Source organism: Nothobranchius furzeri, chromosome 19 (assembly GCF_043380555.1).
Source record: "Nothobranchius furzeri strain GRZ-AD chromosome 19, NfurGRZ-RIMD1, whole genome shotgun sequence".
Taxonomy (NCBI): domain Eukaryota; kingdom Metazoa; phylum Chordata; class Actinopteri; order Cyprinodontiformes; family Nothobranchiidae; genus Nothobranchius; species Nothobranchius furzeri.
In genome coordinates, this window is record NC_091759.1 from 21082625 (window position 1) to 21109589 (window position 26965).

The following is a 26965-nucleotide window of genomic DNA, read 5'->3' on the forward strand; positions in this document are numbered from 1 at the left end:
GTAGCCAAATAAGTGTGTGAAAGAGGTTATATTTGTAAGTGTGTGTGTGTGTGAGTGAAGCCCAGCGGAGGCTAAACTTCTCTGTTTGCTGTTCCATTCCTGTTTTTATACATTTGCATTTTTTTAAAAGGCTGAGTTTCTGTCATTGGCTGAGTGAGTGCGAGGAGGCGGATCCTCCACGCCACCGCCCTGTCACTAATCTGCCACTCTGTTACAAATAAAAACAACCTGATTGGGTAAACGTCTCCTCTCGTATTATGTCGCCCGCATGTTGATGCGATCTAGATGTTTCCCTGCTCCAACGCACCTGTTTTAATGATCGAATGACCTTTGAAGAAAGTCTAAAAGGTCTGCAGAAGTCAAATCACCCACTGCTTTGGTGTCTTTGGTTTAGGACATCCTCAGATCTCAGGGACCAAACCGCCTCGTGTCAAACTCGTTGGGTTAGGTAAAAACATCTGTGAGGTAAAGGTGCTTCACGTATCGGGAGAAGTGTTGTCAGGGGAAAATAAATGGGGGATCCAGGAAAAGGTTTTCAAACAAAAAGGAGTTGGGTGTTGGAGAAAAGAAGCTGTTAAACCCAAATGAGTCCGCATCGGGGATGACGTTTCCAACCTTCAGAGAGCCTCGGATTCCAGCTTCTGATTTAGCGTTAAGCCAAGACCACGACTTGATACCTGATGAATTTTCATCTGACATGACTTCTGAGGTGGATTGGTCGGAATTCTGAAGATGTTTCCTGAGAATACCAGGTGTTGGCAAGGGTGCCCCCAATGGGTGGCCAGGGGTGGCTGCCCCCCCCCCCCCAGGAAAAGCCAATGTTAACAAATCAAAGCAATCAATCAAATCAAAGATTCTTTATTAATCCCAGAGGGAAATTAATAATGTTCAGTCAAGCCATACATTGATCTTGTTTATTCAAGACATAACTGTAAAACAAAATAAAATATTACAGTCAATGCATAAAGAAATAACCAGAATGTCAAAAAATACATGTTTCTGCTGCTCACCATTTTAAAAAAGTTTTATCTCCATAGTTTTTATTTAAACACAGCAACAGGTGGATTAACCTAAAAAAATGTTTAAATTAAATTTGAGATAACATTTTAAATAACTGAAATGTATTTTTCTAAAATGTTTGTGTTTGTAAAATTGAAGTTAAACATTTAGGATACCTACTGTTGTTTTAATAAAAACAAATAAAGGTGCAATGCAGCACATCGCCACAGACTAAATTCAACCAGAGTTACCACAAGGACCAATTTGGTGTGCCACCCCAAAAATGTCTTAGGCCCCATCTGGCCACCCCTATCAAATTTTTCTGGAGGCGCCCCTGGGTGTTGGAGCAGAAAAAAACATCTCAAACCTGCAGAATAGTGGTCCTCAAGTACCTGGACTGCATTCCTCTGGCCTGAAGAGTTCCAATTCAACCACTCGTTTGTGACATTTTTACTTATAATAAGAGGATATCGTGGATTTTAACACGTTTTATAATCTGTGGATCATTTAGTTTCAGGATGCAGATTAAATTCCACACACGTTTTTAATGTTATTTTTGACAAAAACAAACCATAGAGGACAGCAGCAGCTCAGGAGGTAGAGCGGGTTGTCCAGTAACCAGACGGTTGCAGGTTTGATCCCGGTTCCCACCACTGCTGGTGGTGGTCAGAGGGACGGTGGTATCACAGGGCAGCTGTAGCTACACTGTAGCTCATCATCATGAATGGGTGAATGACTGATTGTGTTGTGATGTGCCTTGGGGGGGTTGTAGAGGTTGCATAAAGCTTGGTTTATGCTTGACGCATTCACTTTCCGCGCGGTGATGCGGCTCGCGGCTGGAACGCGCTTCACAACTCGCAGCGTTTATGGTTCATGCGGCTCGTCTCTGCGGTGAGCCAATATTCTCCCAAACTGTAGGGGGCAGCATGGAGCTCTACGGCATGCATCCAACACTGCACCATAGTAGAAGTAAAAATGACTGTTGTTTACAACATGGCATTCCAGCATTTCTTAACAGCGTCCTCGTCTTTTCCGACAGTGCGAGCTCTTTCCAAGAATCATTAACAACATGTTGATCACGGTGATCTTTCAGAGCTGAGTCATACAAATGTCTGTATTTACGAACCTCTGCCATAACTAGTTCTTGCCAGTCCGCCATGTTTTTCCGTGTTCGACTGTCCGCGTCCTGGGTGCGCGGTGCGGAAAGTTTGGGCCGTGCGGAGGCCAGGTGGAGAGGCGTGGTTGTGAAGATGACGCAAGTTTTCAGTGCGAACCTCGCGGACGCGTCAAGCATAAACCAACCTTAAGGCGCGATACAAACACAAGCCATTTACCACATTTATATTTGGGTTAAAATAATCTAAATAAATGCACATTTTCTCATTTTATTATGAAGACGATTGTGAATTTCTGTTAAGGATTGAAGGAGTCGTCCCACCTTTCTTTATATTTTTGCTCTGCAGAAGCAAACTTTCTTGTAGTTCATTCAAAGACCTTCAGGAAGCTGAAGAACTATTGATCGAGTTCATTTAAAAGGTTTTCTCGTGAACTTTGGCCGCTATCTTCTGTCCACTTCCAGCAGCTTGGATCCCTGCACAGCGAACTGGAGTGGCGTGGACACGAAACTTAGCAAAGAACCAACTGGCTCCCATTTCTTTGTTTGTACCAAAAAACTAAAACAGACACAATCTGACAGGCGTCAAAAAAAGCTGCCGCTGAGTCTTGGCAATGTCTAACGCCACCTTAAAAATTGAAAAGAAGCGGTTTGAATGGCGGACAAAAGATGTGACAAGCATTAAAAACAACTTTGCAGCAGATAAATGGCTTTGAAGGAACAGGAAAACATCCAGAGAAGACCTGAAACCTTAGAGATGCTTCAGGTGATGATCTGTGTCCTGAAACTCTATCAGAAAACGTCTCAGTGGGAGGGAAGCTGTCAAAAAGTCCCCCTTAAGGGAAAGAAATGAGACCTGTCAAATTATGGAAGTTCTGTCATGGCTGGAGTTTCGCCAGAGGTGTTGGGATCCTGTCAAGGCTGAGGGACCATGGATGGAGAACATCCGGCTCAGACATCAACCTGGTTGGACTAAAACCTCGGTGGTTCTTTAAGTAGCTTGTACGTTTCTGAGTTTGTATAAAAATTTTCTTCGAGACAAACAACTTGAGATGTCCTGTAGGTGTGAAGAGTTGGGTCTTACCTGTGCGGTCTCCACCCCCTCCCCTGTCAACATCTGATTCTTTCAAAAGCCTAAGCAGATGCACAACCTCCATTTCTGCATGATGTGTCATTTATTAATGCATGTGGGTACAGTTTTTCTGTTTATTTGAGTCATTTTGCAGAAAAGGACTGTTCTAATTCATAACTTCACTTTTATCTCTAAAATATTCATTTATTTCTTAAATTTTTGGTGCAAATTCAAAAATCTGTGCCTCCTTTTCTTTCAGCCAGAAGCTCAGAAACCTCCAATTACAGCAAATCCAAATAAAATGGAGGACTTGTTTTTCCCTGAACAAAGCAAAGACAAAGCTATTTAATATTGCACTGCAGTTGTGCTAATTCCCTAACAAATGGATCATTAATCAAAACAGCAGAACTAATTGCGATATAATTAATCCTGGGATTCTGGAGATCCTGAAGGCCAAAGTAATCAACCCTTTGCTTGTTGTTACATATTAGCTGATACAGAAAATTTAGGATTTTTTGTAATCAGCACTTCTGGTTTGCTGGGGGTCAAAATGGTCGCATGGGTTCACTCAGTTGGTTTGAGTTTAAAACTACGAAGGTGTAACGTCCAGCAATGGTCAGTTTTCACCTAAAAACTGACCTACATGCCACCGGTCAACGGAAGACATAAATTCCATTCTCCAAGGTGGATTTTACATTCTACCTTCCAACAAGCAACAAGGTTCTGCAAACCTTGTTGACATTTCAGGACGAACACGATGTCATCCTGTGTTCCCAAACAAAGCCTTCCTCTGATAACACCGCAGGATTCCTCATGCCTCGGAATAAAGTGACTATTTTCAGTTCATATGAGTTAATCAATCGTGAAGTGGAATGAACAAATGTTACATGAAATGATCAATAATGTTTTGATTAATCTGTGCTTAAATTAATAGGGTTGATTAATCTGTGCTTAAATTAATAGGGTTGATTAATCTGTGCTTAAATTAATAGGGTTGATTAATCTGTGCTTGAACTACCGAAGTTTGAAATGAAACATTTTGATAACATTTACCCTCTACAAAGGAAAGATGGGAGCGTGTGAGGATGGTTTGCACGTCTGTGGATGAAAACTCTAATTTAGCTGTTGGAAAAGCATCTCATGAGCCACATGAAGCTCAGGATGATTTCATCAAATGTTCGTCTAGCTAATTGATTTGGAGTCAAGATGAACGACATTAAAAGCCAAGTTCCCTGAGGGACCATTTTTACCTTATTAAAAATGATCAAAATAATCTCCTACGCCTATTTCCTGCAATAGCTTCAGATAGAAATAGACGGAAAAACACTTGGTTCAGAAAATCCTGACAGATCTACGTCACACTCACTTAACTCGTTCGCTGCCAGCGTTTCTCACCGTTTTTACTGTTTTTTTAAGAGTCACAGAACGTTGCGCGCTAGGATGATGTAGACGCCAACACAACCAAAACAAAGCGGAGACTCACCTCTTACATCAGGAAGAATCAGCGCGTTTCGAGCATTATCCGTTCTTTCATAATCCGTTGTTGAATTGTGATCGGCAGAATCTTTTCCGGTTCGCGCCTCACTTCTTTTACAGCAGCGGCCCAAAACGATCTCCTAACACATGGATGTTCTGCTTCCTGATCACCTGACGTGCGACCTATGCAGGTGAAGATCGGCTTTAGAGCTGAGATGTTTGTTCTCTCGGCGCTGCATGGGGCTTGTTCCGATGCCCACACAGTAAAAAAATGCAAAAAGCAGTGAATGAGTTAACATTCATGAACTCACCCATCTTCACTCGTAAAAGGGAAGGCTCTTGCTGGTTTACCCCTTCTTTCCATCAGACGTGAAAGCGTCGTAAAGTGGCCGCGAAACCACGCGGCAGTTTGTCGTTATAGTCGACGGGTTCTCTTTCACTGGCAGCAAAGTGTAAGATGTCCCAGAAGCAAAGGGGATGCTATCATTACATTTCCAGACTGCATTTTATGCGCTACCCTTACAAAACACATTAGACTATGCAGTTTAGCCCTTTAGGCCTTAGGCCTTTTGTCTTTGGGCCCTGGCACCTCCCAACTGGAGGCTTTTGGAGTTTGTTTGCATTCCCCAAGCACAGCTACAATCAAAATGGTTTAAATTGTAAACAAAGCCATTTTTGTTTTACATTAAGATAAAATAATACTTGAACTTTATTTTAGAAGAGCTGCCCTGTGTGAAAGTGCTGACAGGATGAGGTTGCGAGTTCAAATTCCATTTAGGAAATTTATTCAATTGTTTTATTTTTTCCAGGGGTCCTCAACTAAATTTGTTCAAGGGTTTTTTTTCCCAGCAGACAGTTCAAACATCATTGTATCTTAATTTAATTCCATTTAAAATGGCCTTGTTTCACATCTGGGCTGTTTGATTGTGGTTTCAGTTGTGTTTGGAGAATGTGGACAGTTGTAGATGTCTGGGACATGAAACTGTGGAGGCCCCCAATTGAGGGCGTTAGGGTTTAACAGGTTAGATTGAGGCAGACAGGAAGTCAAACACAAAAACAGTGTCAAACATCCGGAAACCTTCAAACTTAAAGTCACCTGCAGATAAACGTATGTCATTTCCTGTTAAAGCCCATGTAGCTGAGGTAAACAGAACAGAAAAAAAGCCACAGGTCTTCATGGATACAAGCAGCTGTCTTTCTCCTTGCTTGTAACTTCAGAAATTACGAGTGGTGTTGCAATTTTCCCGTGATTTCGTGACCTCACTGGACCAGCTGTGTGGAACGCTTTCGCTCCTGTTTTGCGTCGGAGTTGCTCCCGTATGGAAGCACGCTCGCGGGTAAAACGCCTCTTTTTTCTTACACGTGATGCGGCTTTTGCATCTGGTGGAAAGGGGTAGCGTGCAGGAAACAGCGGAAAACATCTCGACCAGTGGAAGCTAACCATTAGCGTTAGCAACCCCACCACACAGCAGAACTCTTTTAGGCTTGTGTTGTTTGTTGGGATAAAACATCAAAGTTGCAGAGCATGCTGAGTCAGAGGAAGAGCCACCTCTATGAAATCTTAGGGGCGCCACTGGCCAATCAGAGCCAAGATGTCCGAATATTAGAAAATAAGACTTTGAACTCTGATGTCTGACGCCACTTTCTCCTCCAGGTGACTTCTACGTCCTCAAACAGTCGCACCAGAGCTTTTTTTCCCCAGAGAACAACTTAGGGTAAAGTTGCTCTTTAAAAAAAGGATTACATTTTTTTAAAATGTGGTACATTTTGTAGATCAAGATCTTGAGCCATAGTTTCTTGAGGGAATTCCTCGCGACAACACAAACTGACTGAAACAGATATACTTTTTTTGTGATGTAACAGTAAGTATGAACAATTCTCCAGACTCTCTGGAGGGTTTTGTTGTATTTCTTTGGACCGTCTCTCCTGCAGCCAGATGAGATGAGTGGATAAAGGTAAGGGAAGAGATCTTTGTTCCAAATCCTTCTGGTAAATACTCATCTTTAAAAAGAAAAGAAAATGTGAGGCAGTGAATGTGTAAGATGCTCTGAAATGAAACAAAATCTGCAAATGTTGGACTTCCTCCTCAACACCAGTGTTCTTGTCATGTCTGCAACACACAAATCCATCTCTGCTCCCATCAAACGTCTCCCTGCGATTGGGAAACGGAAGCACAGAAACCAGATCTAATCCAAAGAAGAAGCTATCAGCATCCCATCTCCTCCAGCCTCCAGAGGAGACTGCCGTTGCTGCACCATTGTGCAGATTACCCACCAGGATATTGTTGCTGCAAAGATGTGCAAACGCTGAATTATTCAAACGCCATTTCTTCTTTTGCTGTGAGCACTACGAAGGGGGGAAATCCATTCGTTTAGCTGTTGGGGAGTGGGAAAATCATGGAGAGGTGTAATGAAAGCACTGGAAGCACGAGGACTAAACTGCAACACCTCTGCAAGGCTCAATGAGGCTTGTGAGAAGTAATGTTTTGGGTAATGTGGCTGAACTTCTTTGAGCTTTCAGCCTTTGGTGGGACCTTTATGATGCTGAATCTCTCAACCTTCATGCTCCAAAGCGCTCAAAACGTTAGATACAATAATTTGAGGACTTGGATTCAAAATAAATGCTGCGAAGACAAAATTTTCAATCCATAAAGTCCCTTATCAGCTACCAAGACTTTCTGACTCTCCTCTAGTGTTTAATCTACGAGCTCCTGCCTTCTAACATCTGAATCATTCAGTCTCAGTCTTTTGTTTTGTCTCCTTGCCACAACAGATCAGACCAAGGTCAGCTGAGGCTCTGCAGCTGGCCATCCTTGAACCTTCAAGCTAACAAGCTGTCCTGGTTTTGGTTGGTGGGCTCCATAACACTGTGTGTGTGTGTGTGTGTGTGTGTGTGTGTGTGTGTGTGTGTGTGTGTGTGTGTGTGTGTGTGTGTGTGAGCAGGAGGGGTTGATGAGAAGGGCAAAAGCTGAACAGCAGCGGGTCTACTGGACCAGGAGGTCCTCCCACAGCGCCATCTGGTGGCCAAAAGGACAGATTTCATGATCCAGCACTCTGAACCATCAAAAATGTTTTCGTTTTAGATTTTTTATGCATCATTTTCCACCACCAGTGAGTTTAATTATACATAAATGTGGTTTAACTCGCACATGTTTACATAAGAGAGGTTTTAAATAATAACCAGCAGCACCTCTGTGGAAAATTAATGAACAGAAATGTGATCATGTGGAAATATGATCCATAAAATATTTTTTACGAAAACATGAATATGTTTAAACACGTCAAACCATAAGCCCTTTTATGTTTCTGTTCTAATATGTGCTTTAGGGGCAGCCTACAGGGCCCCACGACCTTGTTTTGTTCTCATATTTTGATTAATCTGTCAATTATAAAATTGTTTAAAAGTGAAAAGTTGTTTTTGAGAAAATATCAAATTAATTATTTTGTTTGAGAGCAAAAATCAACCGGTTATGGAAGTTTTTTTCTACTGCATATAAACAGTTATCTCTGTGACTAATATTTATGACTACATATTATTTTTAGCAGCAGGAAGCTAATAATTATTACTTTGAAACTCATAATTATCAGTTGGAAACTAAATTTGAGAATCAGAATTTTGACTTTACTAACATTTTTGATTGAATCTTATAATAACAAGGGTTTAGTAAATCACTCAGAAACTCAGAATAGTGAGTAGAAAATCTCACATTATGACCAAGTCTTGCATTAATGCAGTTGAAATTCAGAATTATAACTTTGAAACTCACAATAATGACTTTAAATCTTATATTAAGGACTTTAAAACTCACAATTTTGAGTTTGAATGTAACATTTGATTACATCTTACACCAACGAAATGGAAACTCAAAATGCTGACTCTAGGACTAAAGTGTGAAAAGTTCAAGGATGGGTGAACAGACCGCTCTGTGATTGGCTGTTTCCCATTCACTGGTCACGTGATCTATTCCGGTCGGGACCGCTCCTGAAGGCCTAATCAATCAATCAGCCTCATTAACCTGCTGGTCCGGACTCGCTCGCTTCGTGACCTGTGGCCTAATTGATTGTTAACTCGGCTTTATTGGTTTGGCGTTCGCTATGGATGAAGACCGTGATGTACCCGAAGACTTTGGTGAGAAATGGTGTTTAATTGTTTAATTGGCTTGTTTAAGGGTCGGTCACGAGCCTCTGCCGCCACTTAAGTGAACAAGCAGTGTGACGAACTTTATATTATTTGGGGGCACTTTTTTTTTATTTCTTATCTCTTCCGAGTGCAGCACCTATTGCTGCTCGGCCCGCCGAGAAAAAGGTGAAAACGCGGTTATTAACATCCACGACCCGCTGTTTGGACATGATGGCGACAGGTTAGCTAGGTTAGCTGCAGCTAGCTGCAGGAGTTAATTAGCCGGAGGGTGAGGTGGCAGAGGAGCTGCGCACCTGGGATTTTAATTACGTCACTGCAGATTGCCTCTCCATTCAGATAGTCACTTCACTAAAACTTTAAAATGCAATAAGATGTTTAAAAACGAAGTTAGCCACATCAGCATGACTCAGGCTGTACACTAGAGTCCTAAGAGTGTATGGAGGTCAGTACTGTACTGGTGTCAAGCCAGCCTCCAGCTGGAGACTTGCAGTCAAGCCAGCCTCCAGTTTGTTTTCTGTTCCCCGTCTATTCAAGTTATTAGGGGAATGGACGTGGAAACCGGATTTCAAAATACAAGTCAACTTAGAGTGAATTATCAGATATTTTAAGAACATAATAACAAATAATTTAGGCTTGTTCACTATTAGCGCCCTGTCAATATCAAGGCAATCTTATTTTGTATTTCAAAGTAAAAGCCATGTGAATTTTCATTTTTGAACTACTCTTTCAATGACTCCAGAATGCTCTTAAAAGCAAAAGTCATATTTCCAAACAGCAGTTGCATTTTGTATCAACACTATCAAACCACAGCAATTTGAAATTGCCCATATTTGACGACTCTTTTAACGATTTCAAAAAGCTCTAAAATGGAAAATTGCTGTTTCCACAGGGTAACTCCACTTCATATCAACAGTACACAACCCCACAGTGATATCATATGAATATCAAAACATTCTGATGTTGCGTTTCAAAATAAAGGCCTTTTAAAGTTGCCCATATACGACCAAACTTTAACAATTTCAAAATGCTCTAAAATGGAAAGTTGCTGTTTCCACATGGTAACTCCACTTTATATCAACAGTACACAACCCCACAGTGATACCATATGAATATCAAAACATTTTGATGTTTTGATATTCATATGAAATCCTTAAAAGAGTTGGTCAAATATGGGCAATTTCAAATTGCTGTGGGTTGATAGTGTTGATACAAAATGCAACTGCTCTTTGGAAATATGACTTTTGCTTTTAAGAGAATTCTGAAGTAATTGAAAGAGTAGTTCAAAAATGAAAATTCACAGGCCTTTTACTTTGAAATCCAAAATAAGATTACCTTGATATTGACAGGGCGCTAATAGTGAACAAGCCTAAATTATTTGTTATTATGTTCTTAAAATATCAAATTATTCACTCGGAAGTTGACTTGTATTTTGAAATCCGGTTTCCACATCCATTCCCGTAATAACTTGAATAGACGGGGAACAGAAAACAAACTGGAGACTGGCTTGACACCAGTTCACAGAAAAGGTTATTAGATTTATTACCAAGAAGCAGTTTTACAATAAAGAAACGTTTGGAGCATGTAGACATAATCAGATTTGACCAGAAATTTTCTTCAAACTTTGCTTTAATTTAATAAAAAACACAATTTTCGAGCTGTTAGGTTTTCAAGAGAATTTGATGAGATTTCTCTATATTCTCCGTCAAGCGTCTCCCACAGACGGATTGTCTTGATGACATTTTCTCCCCATATATGACAACTCCAGAAGATCAATATCCTATTATTGTCCCCAGTTGTCCACAGGACACAGCAGTCTCCAGGCTATAAATTCATCTATATTTAAAGAACACGTAGTCAGTCAGAGCCCCAACTAATCAAAAGTTAAAGAAAACAGTAATTATTTACATTTAATTTCTTAATTTCTAACTCTGACAATGTCTACATGTCTTGTTTGTTTATGTCTTATTCAGAATTATTTGACGTGTTAAAAATATGCATGCACAGTACCGTAACGGGATACTTTTACATATTCTTTATTGTTATTTCATACAAGTTCCCGACTTGCTGTTGCAGACACTAATTTTTCCTCTAATCGGATCCAAAAATGTGGTCAAATCCTTCTATTTGTATATTTTAACAGGTTTTTTTCCTGCACTGTAAATAACACTTCAAATGTCCCATTTAATGACGTTTGGTGAGCAGCGTATCTCAGTGATGGAGTACGTTTTAGTGGGAAAACTAAAAAAAGTAGAAAACTACTTTTGGTTTAATCTGTTTCAGGCTGTCCGAGCCTGTTGTGTGAAGAGCTGGAAGATTTGGAAACAAAGAACAGCAAAGAGACGACCAGGAGAGACGAGGAAGTGTCTGATCAGGGGGATAATGAAGAGACAAGAGAGGAGGCGGTGCACGGAGATACGAAGGAAGAGGAGAAAAAAGCTATTCAAGTTGCTTTATCAGAGATGGAGCTGACTGTGATGGAGGAGCGAGTGGAGGAGTCGCAGGATGTGCAGCAGATAGAGGGGACAGAGGAGGAAACGAACGCCAATAAACAAAAGGCTAAAGTAGCAAAAGGTTCAGCAAAGAAAAGCGAGCAGAAGAAGAGCAGGAAGAGACGAGGAAAGAAGCAGAGCGACCAGGTGAGGAGCAGGCGAGCAGTGAAGGACACCTCTGCTAAGCTGGAGGAGGAGAAGGAAAGTCAGGTCCAGGAGATGCCAGCGATGAGCCCTGAGGAGAACTTGGCTCTGCTGGAGCCCTCCGTCAGCCTGTTGAGCAACTGCGACTTGTCTGACTCGGTCTACCTGGGCTTGGAGGGGACGGGGGTGTTTTGTCCACCGGTTCCAGTTCCCCTGCTGTACCCACAGCCTCCGGTCCAGATCCAGCCTGAACCTCCTCAGTCCCACGGGACAAAACGAGCTCACAGTCCCCCGCAGTGTCACAGCCTCCCCCCGCAGACCTCACAGACTCTGGAGGTGAGGAGATGACATTCACGTCAGCCCAACTAGTGCTTGTTGCCTTTAACATGCTTATTTAGAAAGACGAGGCCAGGTTTTCTGATCACAGAAAACTGAAAACATCTGATGATGATTTTATAGTTGATTTTAAAATATTCCCTCTTAACCCAGCGTGGGTTTAAATCACTCACCTGCCATGTGTGACCTGCAAGAAAAGATGCACGCCTTCCGCCTCCTGTGTTTGTTATGAACTGTTATGGTGGTGAACAGAATCTGTTACCATTTTCTCTGTATTTTGAGGCGGGAAGCAGCAGAATATAGAATTTTAGGCTTATTTCTAAGTCACATTTAAACCCCAAAGCAAAATTAAATAATCACAGCTAAACTTAAACTTTAGGATTCCTTTCATCCTTGTTTATTATTGTCTGACTCTTGGCCTGGCGGGGGACCAAGGAAGGCCTGGCAACCCGCCAAACCTCCAGATCCCGGCCCGACCCTCCTCAGACTCAAAACAGGTGTTGCCAAGGCAACAACCAGCCGACAGAGAACCGGCTGCATTCACGGAGGACAGGTCCATCACCTAAACGTTACCCGCTAAGAACCACACCAGAATCTAAACAGAACATAGTCAACAACTCCTTTAACGAAATTTTCAAACAGAACGGAACATTCCGTCCTTTACGCTAGCTAGCCCGGCTCTGGCTTCACTTCCTGTTCAGCTGCTCCGAACCAAGAACGCACGATTCGAGCACTTCCAAGGGCGAAAGATGGACATTTTGATGAATGGATCAGAATCCATACAGAATGGGACGTTCACAACGATTGGATGAAGGTTTTCCAGAATTCTATGTTTCAGAGAAGCATACATTACTAGGGATGAGGACTGAATTTGGTACTTTTTAAGGTACCGACCGAATTCCATAGTACCAACCGAGCACCGATTCACGTCATTTCAAATGGTGCCTCGTTTCGGTACCCGTCCTTCATAACGAGAACTTGCCAAAACAGCTGCGCATGCGCAAGAGCGTTATGTCGTCGGTCGCTGCGAACCAGTTGTAATCAGAGCAGCATGGTAGAAAGAACGCACGCTAACGCTTGGGTCCACTTCACTAAATGTGATGGGTAACTGGGTGATGATGAAACCAGCGACAACGATCTAAGTGAGACATCCTCATCTTAATCTGCTCCGGTAGGTAAATATAATTAGCTTGATATGTTAGCTTCCGTTTCGCTAATGGTGCGTTTGCTTTCTCCTCGGAATTCCGAATTCCGCTCTAAAGTTTGGCTTCACTTTACTAAATGCGACGGGTGATTGGGTGAAGACGAAACCAGTGACAACGATCTAAGTGTGAGGCATCATCGTTTTAATCTTCTCCAGCAGCTAAATAAACTGTTCAAGACAACGTTAGCTTGGTATGTTAGCTTCCATTGCTACCATTGTTATCAGCTAATGGTGCGTTCGCTTTCTCCTCGGAAATTCTAAATTCCCAGTAGGAAAAATGAAAAAAGGCGGCAAAAGGAATGAAGATACACAGTAAATTTAGTTCACAGTAAAGATGTTTGCTTCAGTTTAATTATCAGCTTATAAAACTACAAGGATGATGTTAAAATACAAACAGTTGTATGTTATTTATCGTGATATTTATCAAATATGGTTAAATATTGAGAAAAATATATATTTAATTATAAAATAGAATTGAAATAATAAACACTGTAATAAGTACCGGTATCGATTCGTAGGTACCGGGAATTAGTACCGGATCGATTCAAATGTCAAAGGTACCCATCCCTATACAGTACATTAAATTTATTGGTTGCCTTTAGCATGTGAAGAGCTTTTTAAAGAATAAGGCCAAAAATGCTCCAGAAAAACATTTTGGATTGTACCTTTAACTGGATTTCAGCTTTCAGTAATACATTTCTGTTCTTGTTCTGAATCAGGAGAAAAGTCCGATACCTTCGGGTCCTAAATGGTCTTCTAGACAAAGTAAGCAATCTGAAGGAGGAGAACCTGAGGCTCTGGATAATTGCAGCTTTTTTTTCCTTTTAATGAACCAACTAATGAACAGAAAGATGAGAATCATTATCTCCGTGCTGCCGTCCTTGAGGACAGACACTACTGGAAATTAATTGCTGGGGCCATAAAGTTCTGACTAAGAAAATCACAGCTTTCACTGGGTCAGACGTTCTAATGGTCCGGAGAAAAGTCCGAGCCCAGTTTAGAAACCGTAATGGTGGTCTGATCTGTGATAGGTGGAGATAACTCCGGTCTACTCCACTCGGCGCTCCGTCCGGCACAACAACAACAGAGGTCGGAGTCGGGCCCGGAGCATTCCTCCCCTCCCAGAGTTGGAAAACTTGGACGGCTGCCCGCTGCCTCCGGCGCCGAAGAAAACACGGACCCTCTACAGCGCAGGTGATCACCGGGTCTGTTCTGTTTATTCATGTTTAGATGTGAGAGCTTAGCTGGATGTTGGCTCTGCTTTTAGATCAGCTAGCGCATTTAGAGGCACTGTTCCAGGAGGATCACTATCCCGATGCAGAGAAGAGGAAAGTCATCGCCGCAGCCGTCGGTGTCACCCCTCAGAGGATCATGGTGAGTCTGTCCTGCTCCTCTCCTGAACCTTCAAGAAAGTCTTCTTAGAAGGAAGACTTCATCATTAGCATGTAGGAGAATTCTTCTTCCCTTTCTGTTTGTGCCGACTGATTCTCTTCCCTCCCTCCATCATGACATTCCTCCTTTCCCTCCCATGCTTCTGTCTTTTCAGGTGTGGTTTCAGAACCGCAGAGCAAAGTGGAGGAAAGCGCGCTCCGTCACAGGAAAGGCCGAGCCTTCGCAGAGCAGCATCAATCCTAATCACAATATCAATCCCAGCATGACCGTGTTGGCAGCCAACAGGTCAGCCACTCGTTTTCCTCTTACCTTTTATTCTAGATCCACTGATTTTTTTCCCCTCATCTGTTTAGGAAGGAAGTTCCTGTTTTTTCCAGTCACTTTGCTGCTGCTCTACCTCAGCTAGCCCCGACGGCCCCGTTCCCCACCCAGACCCCGCCCTCCCTCAGCAGCCTCCTGGACAGCCTCAACAGCCCAGGTGCATAAAGCTGTTCTAAAGATGAATCTGCGTAAAGACGGGGTTGACGTTCTGAAAATACCGAGCTAAAACGAGATGAACTCATTGTGATTAAGTAACAAGAAAACGGCGTAAAGGTTCACAACTTAAGTCACGATGTTCACATTAATAAGACTGCTTCTGCTCTTTCTCTGATTTTATATTAGCTGATTTTCGACAACCACTGTTTTTTTTTCCTGTTCTATCTTTGTGTTTGCTTTCAAGATCAGTGCAGAGGGAGAGATGTGGGTCAGCACCAGCCCTCTGCTCAGGGGGGGTTACCAGAGTACCATCCTCGTCCCATGCGCAGCCCCCCTCCTCTGCGACGAGCCAGCCTCCCACTTTTCACCTCCTCGTACAACACGGTCGGCACCAACCTACCTCTCCTCAACACCACAGGCCACACCCCGCCTCTCTTCCTAGATGCTCTGGAGGGCGGCTCCTCCTCGGGCCACTGTGACACCCAGACTTTGCAGACTGACACCAGGTCAGCCCATAATTCAGTTAATGGTAACATGAATACTGGAAGATAACTCATGTCTCCTGGAGGCTCAGAGGGCCTTGTATGGGCAGATGGGTGCCATAAATGACTGTTTGATAGTCGACTAACCACCGTTTATTTTGGCGATTAGTCGACTAATCGGATCGTGTGTAAATTGTAGCTCTTCGCACCGGCAAGCAGCTACTCCAGTGTAACCATCACTATCCTAACTTTAGATGATAGCTGATCTCAACTTATAGAGAATAAAGAAAACAAGGTACTGGGCTTAAAGGTGCAATATGTAAATCTACTGCATGTGGTCAAATTTGGGTACTGCAGTCCATTTTCAAAACAAGTGAATTTCTCTTTTGTCTCATGAGTTTCACATCAAATTATTTTGCTAAATCCGCAACCTGTACCAAAGAGCCCCATGCAATTTTAATTGAGAACAGCTCAGCGTTAGCTTATAGCGTTAGACATTTGCGTATGTACAGATGTCAATCACAGAGTGCACACGTGTCTGCAGAAATACTTAGGCAGATGCATGATTGATGACTTCTCTCATACATAAAGATGCATTGATAGATAAGGTAATACTAACCCTTTAAGACCTTGTCTCGCCGGCGATCCCATTTGCATATCTGTGTTCAAATGCCTGTAGAACTGAAACTATATAAGATGGAACAACATTTTTTTTTGCATATTAAACCGGAGGAGTTACACTTAAATCTCACACACTGAACTTGTCCCAGAGCGCTGCGTATTTCCGCTAATGAGTTTGCAAAAAACAACCAAAATGCGCAATTAAGAAAATCGTTTTCATTCAGACACAGACGCTGTGCCGTTCTGATCTGCAGCTCACACGGCTTCACACGCTAGAATAAACATCATGACTTTGTCAACTTGAACTGTCACATGATTATCACTCACCCAATCACCTGCTTTGACGTCATTTTCCCGCAAATTGTAGATCTTTGTAGTCCCAGTCTTTCGGCTTTTTCTTGTGATTTTTCGCAATAAAACGTTAGACAAACACATCCTACACACACACCACTACGAACGTTTTGATGACTCACTGACCCGCCAAACGGTACATCCTCCATCCTCGAAGCAGTTGACGCCATTACAGCGCCAGAGGATGTTTAAGTTTCACTTTCAGTTTCCTCACGTATATATTTATGCAATATTCTTTATTATTGTTATTATTATTAGTGAGAGAAAAGGAAAACTATATACTAATGAAGAATTAGCGACAAATATTCAACATTATTATGTTAGACTCCTGCAGATTATTATTGTTTTTGTAACAGTTTATATAAATGAATGTATCTCAGAAACTATTCTATGGAAGCGCTTCACAGAAATTTGTGGTTGTTTGAAAGGATTGTGCGAAACTTTTTTCTATTGACAATTTTGAAGGATAAAGCTGTGGCATTTCTGTATAATGTAAAATATGTGTAAAAAAAATAAGAATTTCAATTTCTGTATAGGTAATTGCATATTTTAGTCAAATGTTTATGTCTCTAGCAGACGCTTTTGTCCAAAGCGACTTACAAGTAATAATCGGCATGTCGCCTTTGAAGCTAACAACAACAACAGTAACATCAACGACAAACAATTTCCAGTCAGTCATAGGTGGCAGTGAGGCAGCATGATGAATCATTGAGAGGAGGGAACAAGGAGTGGACGGTAGAGAGGGGGACGGGTGCAGGGAGGGTGCTAGTTTAGAAGATGCTCTCTGAAGAGCAGGGTCTTCAGGAGTTTCTTGAAAATTGAAAAGGAAGCCCCTGTTCTGGTAGTGCTTGGTAGGTCATTCCACATTTGTGGAACGATGCATGAGAAGAGTGGATTATCCTGAGCGTGGTGTAGGCACTGCTAGTCGACAATCCTGTGATGACCGGAGCGGCCGGGCCGAGACGAAAGCCTTTGCAAGAGGATTCAGGTAGATGGGAGCCGTACCATCTTGAACTTTGTATGCTAGTGTTAGCAATGTGAATTTGATGCGTGCTGCTAGCGGTAGCCAGTGGAGCTCAATGAACAGAGGGATGACATGTTGTCTTTTTGGCTGATTGAAGACCAGACGCGCCGCTGCGTTCTGGACCATTTGAAGAGGTCTCACAGTACAGGCTGGAAGACCAGTTAGAAGGGCATTGCAGTAATGGAGGTGGGAGATGACAGTAGATTGCACCAGGAGCTGGGTGGCATGTTGTGTTAGGTATGGTCTGATGCTTTGTATGTTATACAGCACAAAGCAGCATGAACGAGCAACAGAGGCAACATGATCTTTAAAGGTCAGGTATTCATCAATCACAACACCCAGATTTCGAACTGCCTTTGAAGGAGCCAGAGATAGGAAGTCATTCTGGATTGAGATATTGTGCTGTATGGATGGTTTTGCTGGGATGACAAGTAGTTCAGTTTTAGAGAGGTTGAGTTGGAGATGGTGGGATTTCATCCATTTTGATATGTCAGAGAGACAGTTTGATATTCGTGCAGAGACAGTGTGGCCATCCGGTGGAAATGACAGATAGAGCTGGGTGTCGTCTGCATAGCAGTGGTAGGAGAAGCCATGTGATCGAATGATCTCACCCAGTGACGTGGTGTATATGACAAAGAGAAGAGGTCCTAGTACAGAGCCCTGGGGGACTCCTGTGGCAAGATGGTATTCTGTTGCTATGAACATTTTACATTTATATAATAAAAATTTAGAATGTAAGGGTTTTATTGATGTATAGAAGGTTGAAATACTCAAAAAAATGGCACCACAGCATCTAAAAATATAAATATAAGTTCTGGCGAACTCGTTCTGTGGCAGGTCTTAAAGGGTTAAGGTGCAAATACATTTTTCTGCCTCTAGATGGTGCCGTCTCAGAAAAGACTCTGGATTTCTGCTTTTATGTTAGCAGTGAACTAGCAGATTAGCTTCAAGAGGCGACTGTCACTCTTTGCTATCAGCCACCACGGGCTTTCTGTTAAAATAAAACATTTGTGTTTGTACCGTGTGATGATGCAGTGTGTGGTTCAAAAGCTAGCTAAGGGTAATTAGCGTCCATGCTCGAGTCAGCACAAACACTAAAGGTAGATTCCACATTTTCTTATATTTCTAGAAAACTCACAGTATTCTTGCAAAGACAGTTTCACAGGAAGTAACCTAAAATTTTCCATTCATACATGAAAACAAATACAAATTGTAGGTCCACACACTGCAACATCAGGAGTCCGTCAGCTAGTAGCGGTAGCACGCGAGCTTAAGGTGCCCGCTAGTGGTGCTAGCTAATGTAAACCCAAGACTCCACTGATTAACAAATGTTGGCCATCACCGCTAATGTTACAGCTGTCAGTACATGTAGCTGATGATATTAGCAGCTAACTAGCACATTAGCCTACAGAGGCGGCTGTCTCTCTTCGTCTTCAGACACAACGTTCTTCCTTTGAAGATTTGAGCCACAGTTGCCGTGGAAACACAGGATCTACCTTGCAGATTTAGCCAATGCTTCTAAAATGCTCCCGACCTGCAACAACCTTTTTCGTGATTTTCCGGTGATGCTATGGCTGACCTCATGTGTCACTAATGTGCATGTGCACTAGATCAAATTTGCTTGAGCTCTGGTTAAATTTAAGGTGAAATTTGATTTTACTGTAACCTCAAATTTGATTTATTATGAGCAGAGGTTTAGGATGAATGTACAAATTTACTTGTAACAGAATGTCTCTTTATGTTTCCTTCAGTTCCCTTTTTGACTTTGCTGAGAAGCTCAGCTACCCGACCTCCAGCCAGCAGAGCAGCTCTTTGTACCAGGGCCAGAGCTCGTACCCGACCAGGCAGCAGCAGCAGCAGCAGCCTCAGACCTCTGTGCCCCACATGGCCTACCTCACCCTGTCCCCCTACCTCACACCTAACCCTCCTGACTCCAATCCCACCTCCTACCTGACCTTTGGCCCTGGAGGAAACTCCAGCGGGGTGGTGACCTACTCCACTATGGGTCACTCCTATTTACCGCCTCAGAACTCGGGACAAATCCTGCTGCAGCCAGCTGCTCACAACAGTAAGTTCAAATCAGATTTCAGTTCCGTCTGACGCCTGAAATGTAGTTCAAGCAATGTTGTTTTTACACAAATCACGGGACAGGATGGAAATTAGTTTTCTGCAGTAATTATCTTCAGGCTCCGAGTCCAGATTGCATTATGATTCTGAAGAGGAAGTCAGTTGTTACAGGCTGGCGCTCTTTGCCTGGAGCGCACATCTTCTTCCAGTAGATGAGGATGATGAAGCTGGACGGCAGCTGCTGCGTTTTTAGAGATTTGGAAGGACTAGAAACAGCTGCTGGGCTTAATGAGACACAGATAATCAAAGCCACCAAGAGCAGGAAGTCATTTTTATCACAGGGGACTGCGACCTGCGGCTCTGGAGCCACACTTGGCTCTTTGGTCCCTCTCAAAGCGCCAGAATTTCTCTGAAGCTGAGCAATGTTTACATTTAAATAGACAAGAGAAAAGGAACTCGCAGAGGCTCCTGGTGAGTTCCATCCAGCTGCTCCCGCGAGGTCCCAAAATCAGAGTAGCAACATTACGAGTGATTCACACAATAACAAACAAGGAGGAAAAAGGCTGTAGCATTTTTTCAAAAGGTTTGTGGTTTGTTTTATTTAAGGTCTATTACATTTGAGGAATAGGAAATCTGTAGGTGTCTTATTTTGAAATTTTTTCTGTTCTGTTTTGTTGATTTGATCCGTTATGGAAGTGTAGCGCGTGAAAAAAGACCCGGCGTGTAAAATTACTGGAGCAAGGTGACGCTTCGCTTCTGGGATGCACACGATACACACTGCTGCATGCCTGGTGGAAACAAAGCCATTACTGGTACTAGGAAGGTTTTTTTTTTTTTATTTAGCACCTTTTACAGTCGTGGTTCACATGTTTAATCAATACAGTTGCAGTGGTCTCTAGTAGGAATGAATATCCTGTAAGTCCTACTCTGGGGGGCAAAAAGCTCAGAAGCTAATGGTTAGCTTCTACTAGCTGAGACATTTCACCGTCTATTTTTTGTCAGAAGCTAATGCAGGAGATAGGTGTAGGAGACTATTTTCATGTTCAGCCTGCATGAAACACTCAGAGTGACCCGTTAGAATCAGAAATAATCATTAGAAATGGTTTTTCAGTGAACCACACCTTTTAAAGTAATCGCTTCACAAAAACGACTAAAATGTAAAAATATTTAAAAAAATAATAAAAATAAAATTAAGATAAAATGAAAATGATTAAAAACTACAAATGGAAAAGAGAGCAGTGTACTGCGCTTCTCTGCTTACGCATCCAGTTGAAACCCTGCTTAGCAGTTTTTGTCCAACAAAGCACAACTAATAAAAGCAGGTCACTTCACATCATTTCAAACCAAAACTGGTTAAAAACTGATTGAGTTTCCATCAAAAGTATTAAACTAAAACTTTGTTCGGGCAACTTTCTGACATAAGGAGCAATTTCACTCTTAATCCCACAGAAATCTTCATATTTGTATATATTTGAGTCTAGAAAAGCAAAATTTGAACATGTAAAGCAATTTAGTCAGTTATGAAATGAGGATTAAATAAACTTGTGCTCAAAGCTGGGTTTATTATTAGTTTTTTTTACAGGCACAAATATGTTCACCACTGAAGTAGATCTGTAAAATTCCTTTTTGCTCAACATTTTTTAAATAAAAGAAAAATGACACGTTTAAGCTTAAACTCTTAATTTGAAAGGTCAAGCTTTCAAAGATAATTTCATTTGGTTACGCCGTAAAAGATAAAGAACTTGGCTTTAACACTTTGGTTTTCTATTATTATTATTATTAATAATAATAAAAATTATTATTATTATTATTATTATCTTTGGTCTTTCCTAACAGGTGGGATAACGGCATTCCCATCATATCCATGGAATAACCTGTACAACCAGCCAGCCACACTCCAGCGAGCTCAGCATCCCTCTGCCTACCCTCCCAGTATGGGATCGGCTCCTGACCACCAGATTCCCACCACCTCCGGCCTGCCTCAGCATTCCTTCTTCCCGCTGGTGGATCATGGGTCGAGCTTCCAGCATTCCTCATGCACTCAGACCCAAACAGACAACGCCGCCCTCCAACCTGTGTCCTCCCTACGGCTTCCTCATCTCAGAGGAGAGATTACCCCCAACAAGGCTTCTTCATCGCTGCTCTCCTCTCAGGTTAGCTCTCCGTCTCCAGAAAGCCCCATAGCGCCATCTTGTGTTAAAATGGATTCTGACAGCCCGAGAGAGATTCATAGCCACTTCCACTGTGATTTCTCCCCCATACACTTTTGAGTTTAAGTTATTGTGTGTGCGTGTGTGTGTGTGAGAAAGTTGCTGCTTGTGTTAACAGAATGTTTACAGTGGAAGTGTTACCACAACAAGGCTTTGTTGGGCTGGGTGGAGCTCCCCTCTAATAAAACGTTCATCGCTCTGTTAAATGTTTTTATGATTTTACCTGGTTTCTTTGTCATAAACCAAAGCTTCCTTAGACATTCTCACACCACAGATCATCTGAATGAGAAGTTTTAGATGTACTTTTTCCTATTTTTTCCCCTCATTTCTTCAGTCTCTATGCACACATTTATGTTTTTGTCCTTAAACACACCTTTTAGAAGGAGAATACCACATTTAGGCATAAATGATTTTGGTTTATCCAGCTGCCTGCCATGCAATGCTGTTTCTCTTCAAAGCCACAGTAATCAGGCAGTATGCTGATTAAAAACTTAGAGGTAGTCACAGAGCTGTTTGGCATCAGAGTGTGTACCACCACAGAAAGCTACAAGTTGTCTCAGGAGATTAGAGAGAAAACCTATGACCAGCATGTTAAAGGAAAAGGCTAAAAGACCACGTTCAAGCAGCTGTGGGCCAGAAGACGACCTCCGAGTAGCCGAAGGCCAGAAGACTGCCTCTGAGCAGCCGAAGGCCAGAAGACTGCCTCTGAGCAGCCGAAGGCCAGAAGACTGCCTCTGAGCAGCCGAAGGCCAGAAGACTGCCTCTGAGCAGCCGAAGGCCAGAAGACGACCTCCGAGCAGCCGAAGGCCAGAAGACTGCCTCTGAGCAGCCGAAGGCCAGAAGACGACCTCCGAACAGCCGAAGGCCAGAAGACGACCTCAGAGCAGCCGAAGGCCAGAAGATGACCTCCGAGCAGCCGAAGGCCAGAAGACTACCTCCGAGCAGCCGAAGGCTAGAAGACTACCTCCGAGCAGCCGAAGGCCAGAAGACTGCCTCCGAGCAGCCGAAGGCCAGAAGACTGCCTCCGAGCAGCCGAAGGCCAGAAGACGACCTCCGAGCAGCCGAAGGCCAGAAGACGACCTCCAAGCAGCCGAAGGCCAGAAGACAACCTCCGAACAGCCGAAGGCCAGAAGACCAACTCAGAGCAGCCGAAGGCCAGAAGACGACCTCCGAACAGCCGAAGGCCAGAAGACTGCCTCTGAGCAGCCGAAGGCCAGAAGACTGCCTCTGAGCAGCCGAAGGCCAGAAGACTGCCTCTGAGCAGCCGAAGGCCAGAAGACTGCCTCTGAGCAGCCGAAGGCCAGAAGACTGCCTCTGAGCAGCCGAAGGCCAGAAGACGACCTCCGAGCAGCCGAAGGCCAGAAGACCAACTCAGAGCAGCCGAAGGCCAGAAGACGACCTCCGAGCAGCCGAAGGCCAGAAGACCAACTCAGAGCAGCCGAAGGCCAGAAGACGACCTCCGAACAGCCGAAGGCCAGAAGATGACCTCCGAACAGCCGAAGGCCAGAAGATGACCTCCGAACAGCCGAAGGCCAGAAGACGACCTCCGAGCAGCCGAAGGCCAGAAGACGACCTCCGAGCAGCCGAAGGCCAGAAGATGACCTCCGAGCAGCCGAAGGCCAGAAGACCAGCTCAGATTAGCCGAAGGCCAGAAGACCAACTCAGAGCAGCCGAAGGCCAGAAGATGACCTCCGAGCAGCCGAAGGCCAGAAGACGACCTCCGAACAGCCGAAGGACAGAAGACGACCTCCGAACAGCTGAAAGCCAGAAGACCAACTCAGAGCAGCCGAAGGCCAGAAGATGACCTCCGAGCAGCCGAAGGCCAGAAGATGACCTCCGAGCAGCCGAAGGCCAGAAGACGACCTCCGAGCAGCCGAAGGCCAGAAGATGACCTCCGAGCAGCCGAAGGCCAGAAGACCAGCTCAGATTAGCCGAAGGCCAGAAGACCAACTCAGAGCAGCCGAAGGCCAGAAGATGACCTCCGAGCAGCCGAAGGCCAGAAGACGACCTCCGAACAGCTGAAAGCCAGAAGACTACCTCCGAGCAGCCGAAGGCCAGAAGACGACCTCCGAGCAGCCGAAGGCCAGAAGACGACCTCAGAGCAGCAGAAAGCCAGATGACCAACTCAGAGCAGCCGAAGGACAGAAGACTACCTCAGAGCAGCCGAAGGCCAGAAGACCAACTCAGAGCAGCCGAAGGCCAGAAGACCAACTCAGAGCAGCCGAAAACCAGAAGACGACCTCCGAGCAGCCGAAGGCTAGAAGACAACCTCAGAGCAGCCGAAGGCCAGAAGATGACCTCCGAGCAGCCGAAGGCCAGAAGACGACCTCCGAGCAGCCGAAGGCCAGAAGATGACCTCCGAACAGCCGAAGGCCAGAAGACCAACTCAGAGCAGCCGAAAACCAGAAGACGACCTCCGAGCAGCCGAAGGCCAGAAGACGACCTCAGAGCAGCCGAAGGCCAGAAGACGACCTCCGAGCAGCCGAAGGCCAGAAGACCACCTCCAAGCAGCCGAAGGCCAGAAGACCACCTCCAAACAGCCGAAGGCCAGAAGACTACCTCAGAGAAGCCAAAGGCTAGAAGAGCAGCTGGAGGCCAGAAGATCTTTCTGCCTCACTGCAAAATCAGCTCCAAAGAACCAAAATCTTAGTCGACTTCAGGTTCAGGCGCAGGTCGACCTGTCCAGCATGTGCTCTGCTGAAGCAGATAAAGTATCAAACCCTTTTTCCTCTACACTCTGTGAATTAAACCAGTGCGTAAACCTGCTGCAGTTTGTGTATTTTTGGTCTAATCACTTTGGAAACATTTTGAACGAAACTGTGAAACTTTCAGGAGCCAGACGCTCCTGCCAGTGGAGTCGTGTCGAAGGTCAGAGCTGCTCCAGTCTGGTGTTTGTCTACAGCTACTGCAACCCCTGCTGGAGGCTGATGATAGCTGATGTGTTGCATCCTGTTCTGTTGTGTTTGGACCACGTGCTCGGGTCTACAGTCTGGGTGGGGGGAGCGGGGTTGACGGAGTAGCTCATGACATCCTCAACATCCGGCGATGAAACTAAAATCCCTAATCTGTGTTGCCATCTGCTGCGTTTACACACTTAACACAGTTTCTGCTATGTTTATTGTTGGTATGCCAGTCAGCTACGAGGGCATGTGGAAACCAAATCCAAGTGTGAATCCCTCCCGCCTCCGAAAGAGCTGGAAGCATTTTCCTGAGACTTTATAAAGACAGTAGGGAGTAGTGTCAGTTTCCCCCTCAGTAGTGCGAGTCAAACAAAGTTTCCCGTTCTGACTCCGCTTAATATTCCTTGTTCGTAGCTCCTGCAATAAAACGAGGATTAGCTATGGGAGCAGAGGAGGAAACCATTTGATGAGGGTGAGGAGGAGGTGGCAGGGACTGAGGGAGCAGATAAAAGATGAAGGAGAACGAGGCAGTCTGTCGGTCAGGGAACGAGGGAGGAGAGAAGCTGTTGCTATGGGAGGAGAGGAGGAGGATGCTGATGAAGATGGGTGGGCTCTGGCAGCAGGCGTGGGAGGAGGACAAGGATGGGGATGAAGGAGGAGTGTGTTGGGGAGGAACAGAACTGGTTATGTAAGAACTGTATTTGGGTTTTTTAATGAAGCTCTTTCTTCTTGCTCGCTGGCTGTCGAGCTGTTATCGTTGGCACAGGAGGAGCAGCTCAAACTCACTCACGCATGAAAACGAATCAAGACTCTTCCAGCCCCCATCAATCTAATTTTTCTTGGTAAAATCTGATACTTCGTGTCCCTTTTTTTTAAAGTGTCATTCCAAACTCCTTCATATCCACGTGTCGCTGATCTCTCTCCCGTGACTGAAGCGAGCTCCTTGTCAGTTTGACACCGTAATTAATTTTTCCAGGACTTCCCAAGACGGAACAGAGGGAGCTCAGAGCCTGTGTCCAAGCGCGGGTATGGGATGCTTCTGTCTGCCGGTCCGCTCACCGCCGGGCCAATATTTGCTCAGTATTCTGAGATTTGAAGAAAGGCGGCTTGTTTCAGTATTTGTGGATGTGGTCAAACACAGAGTCCTCGCAGTCTTTCTTAACCCGGTGGCACAAACATGCCGGCTCGGGACGGAGAAAACCTGGCCCTGCTTGGTTAAACCAGGTTTTATTGATGTTGGTGAAATAAGCCTATTAATGTAAAATCCTGAAAGGTGGTGGTTGTAGGACACGGAGAACCTCCAGGTGTTTGCTTCACATAGCATTTGGTTTTAGAAAAACACCTGATTAGGACACAAAAAGTTAATATCTTTGTGTTTTTAGTGGAAGTTCCAGATTTAACATGGGTGATGGTAAATATTTGAGCGTTGCCTTTTAAAAAAATGCTAAGCCTCAAACTGACAGAAATTTTGTGATGAATAATTTCCTAATTATACAAACCACTTAGGTGTGGTATGGCAGAAAAAAAGGGAATTTATGGGAACATTTCATATATTTACTATTAAGTAAATAAACAGTGAGAGAATTTGAGATTAAATGGTATTCCTTTTATAGATAATTGTAACAAATTCACATCAAACCATCTCAAGCGTTAAATGGTCAACTTTCTTTACAGAAACAGTTGTTTGCATATGTTGGGGATCAAAATGACCCAGTAGCCCTGATAACTGACCAAACAGCACCCCTTAACACAGCCCTATCATGGAAAGACTGCTTTGTTTGCAGTATCTAGATAACTCAATAGTTAAGATGTGCATCTATCTGGCATTCCTTCACACTCTGGATATTCCTTGAACATTTCATGAATACAACAACATTCTTCTTTGTTGTTTTCCTCTCGTTTAATAAGGACATTAGCAGTAGCGCTGGCTAGCGTTGTTCTGCGGTTAGTTTTACCACCTCCAACATTTATATAACACTGATGTTGGCGTGGGTTGGGACATGCAAATGTAAGGTGGTGTATCTAAGCTTAAGACATGTTGAACCATCTTTCTCAGCTGCCATTAGAAAATTACTAATTTTTAACTCATTCACTGCCAGCCGTTTCCTGATCAGAAAAGCCCTCCGCAGTCAGCATTTTTCAGAGTTTTCACTGTTTTTTGAAGAGTCAGAACGTTGCGCTCTATGACAACGTCAAAACTACCAAAACATAGAGTAGACTCACCTCTTACATCAGGAAGAATCCGCCTGTTTCGAGCGTTATCCGCTCTTTCATAATCAGTTGTCGAATTGTGATTGTCAGAAGCTTTTCCGGTTCGCGCCTCACTTTTATTAATTTTTTTTTACAGTAGCGGCCCAAAACGATCTAACACATGGATTTTCTGCTTTTCCAGTCACGTGATGCGGATGAAGATCAGCTTTAGAGCTGGTATGTTTGTTCTCATGGTGCGGGGGTTCGTTCCGACGCC

General features: G+C 43.8%; 2 protein-coding genes across 2 annotated transcripts in view; both read left to right on the plus strand.

Annotated features, from left to right (window-relative positions):
- Positions 1 to 241, plus strand: part of sdc3 (syndecan 3) — a 53412-nt gene extending 53171 nt beyond the window's left edge. The window contains exon 5 of the mRNA XM_015973881.3: positions 1 to 241. This exon is cut by the window's left edge and continues 2061 nt beyond it. The gene's annotated coding sequence lies outside the window, so the exon portion shown is untranslated.
- Positions 242 to 8625: 8384 nt separating this feature from the next.
- On the plus strand, positions 8626 to 21804 carry nobox (NOBOX oogenesis homeobox). Its single transcript, XM_054745297.2, has 9 exons — positions 8626 to 8789; positions 11082 to 11770; positions 14006 to 14168; positions 14242 to 14348; positions 14521 to 14651; positions 14720 to 14844; positions 15088 to 15349; positions 19073 to 19389; positions 21225 to 21804. The coding sequence occupies exons 1-9, from the start codon at positions 8756 to 8758 to the stop codon at positions 21656 to 21658; spliced, it is 2262 nt and encodes a 753-aa protein (XP_054601272.2). The 5' UTR covers positions 8626 to 8755; the 3' UTR covers positions 21659 to 21804.
- Positions 21805 to 26965: the final 5161 nt, after the last annotated feature.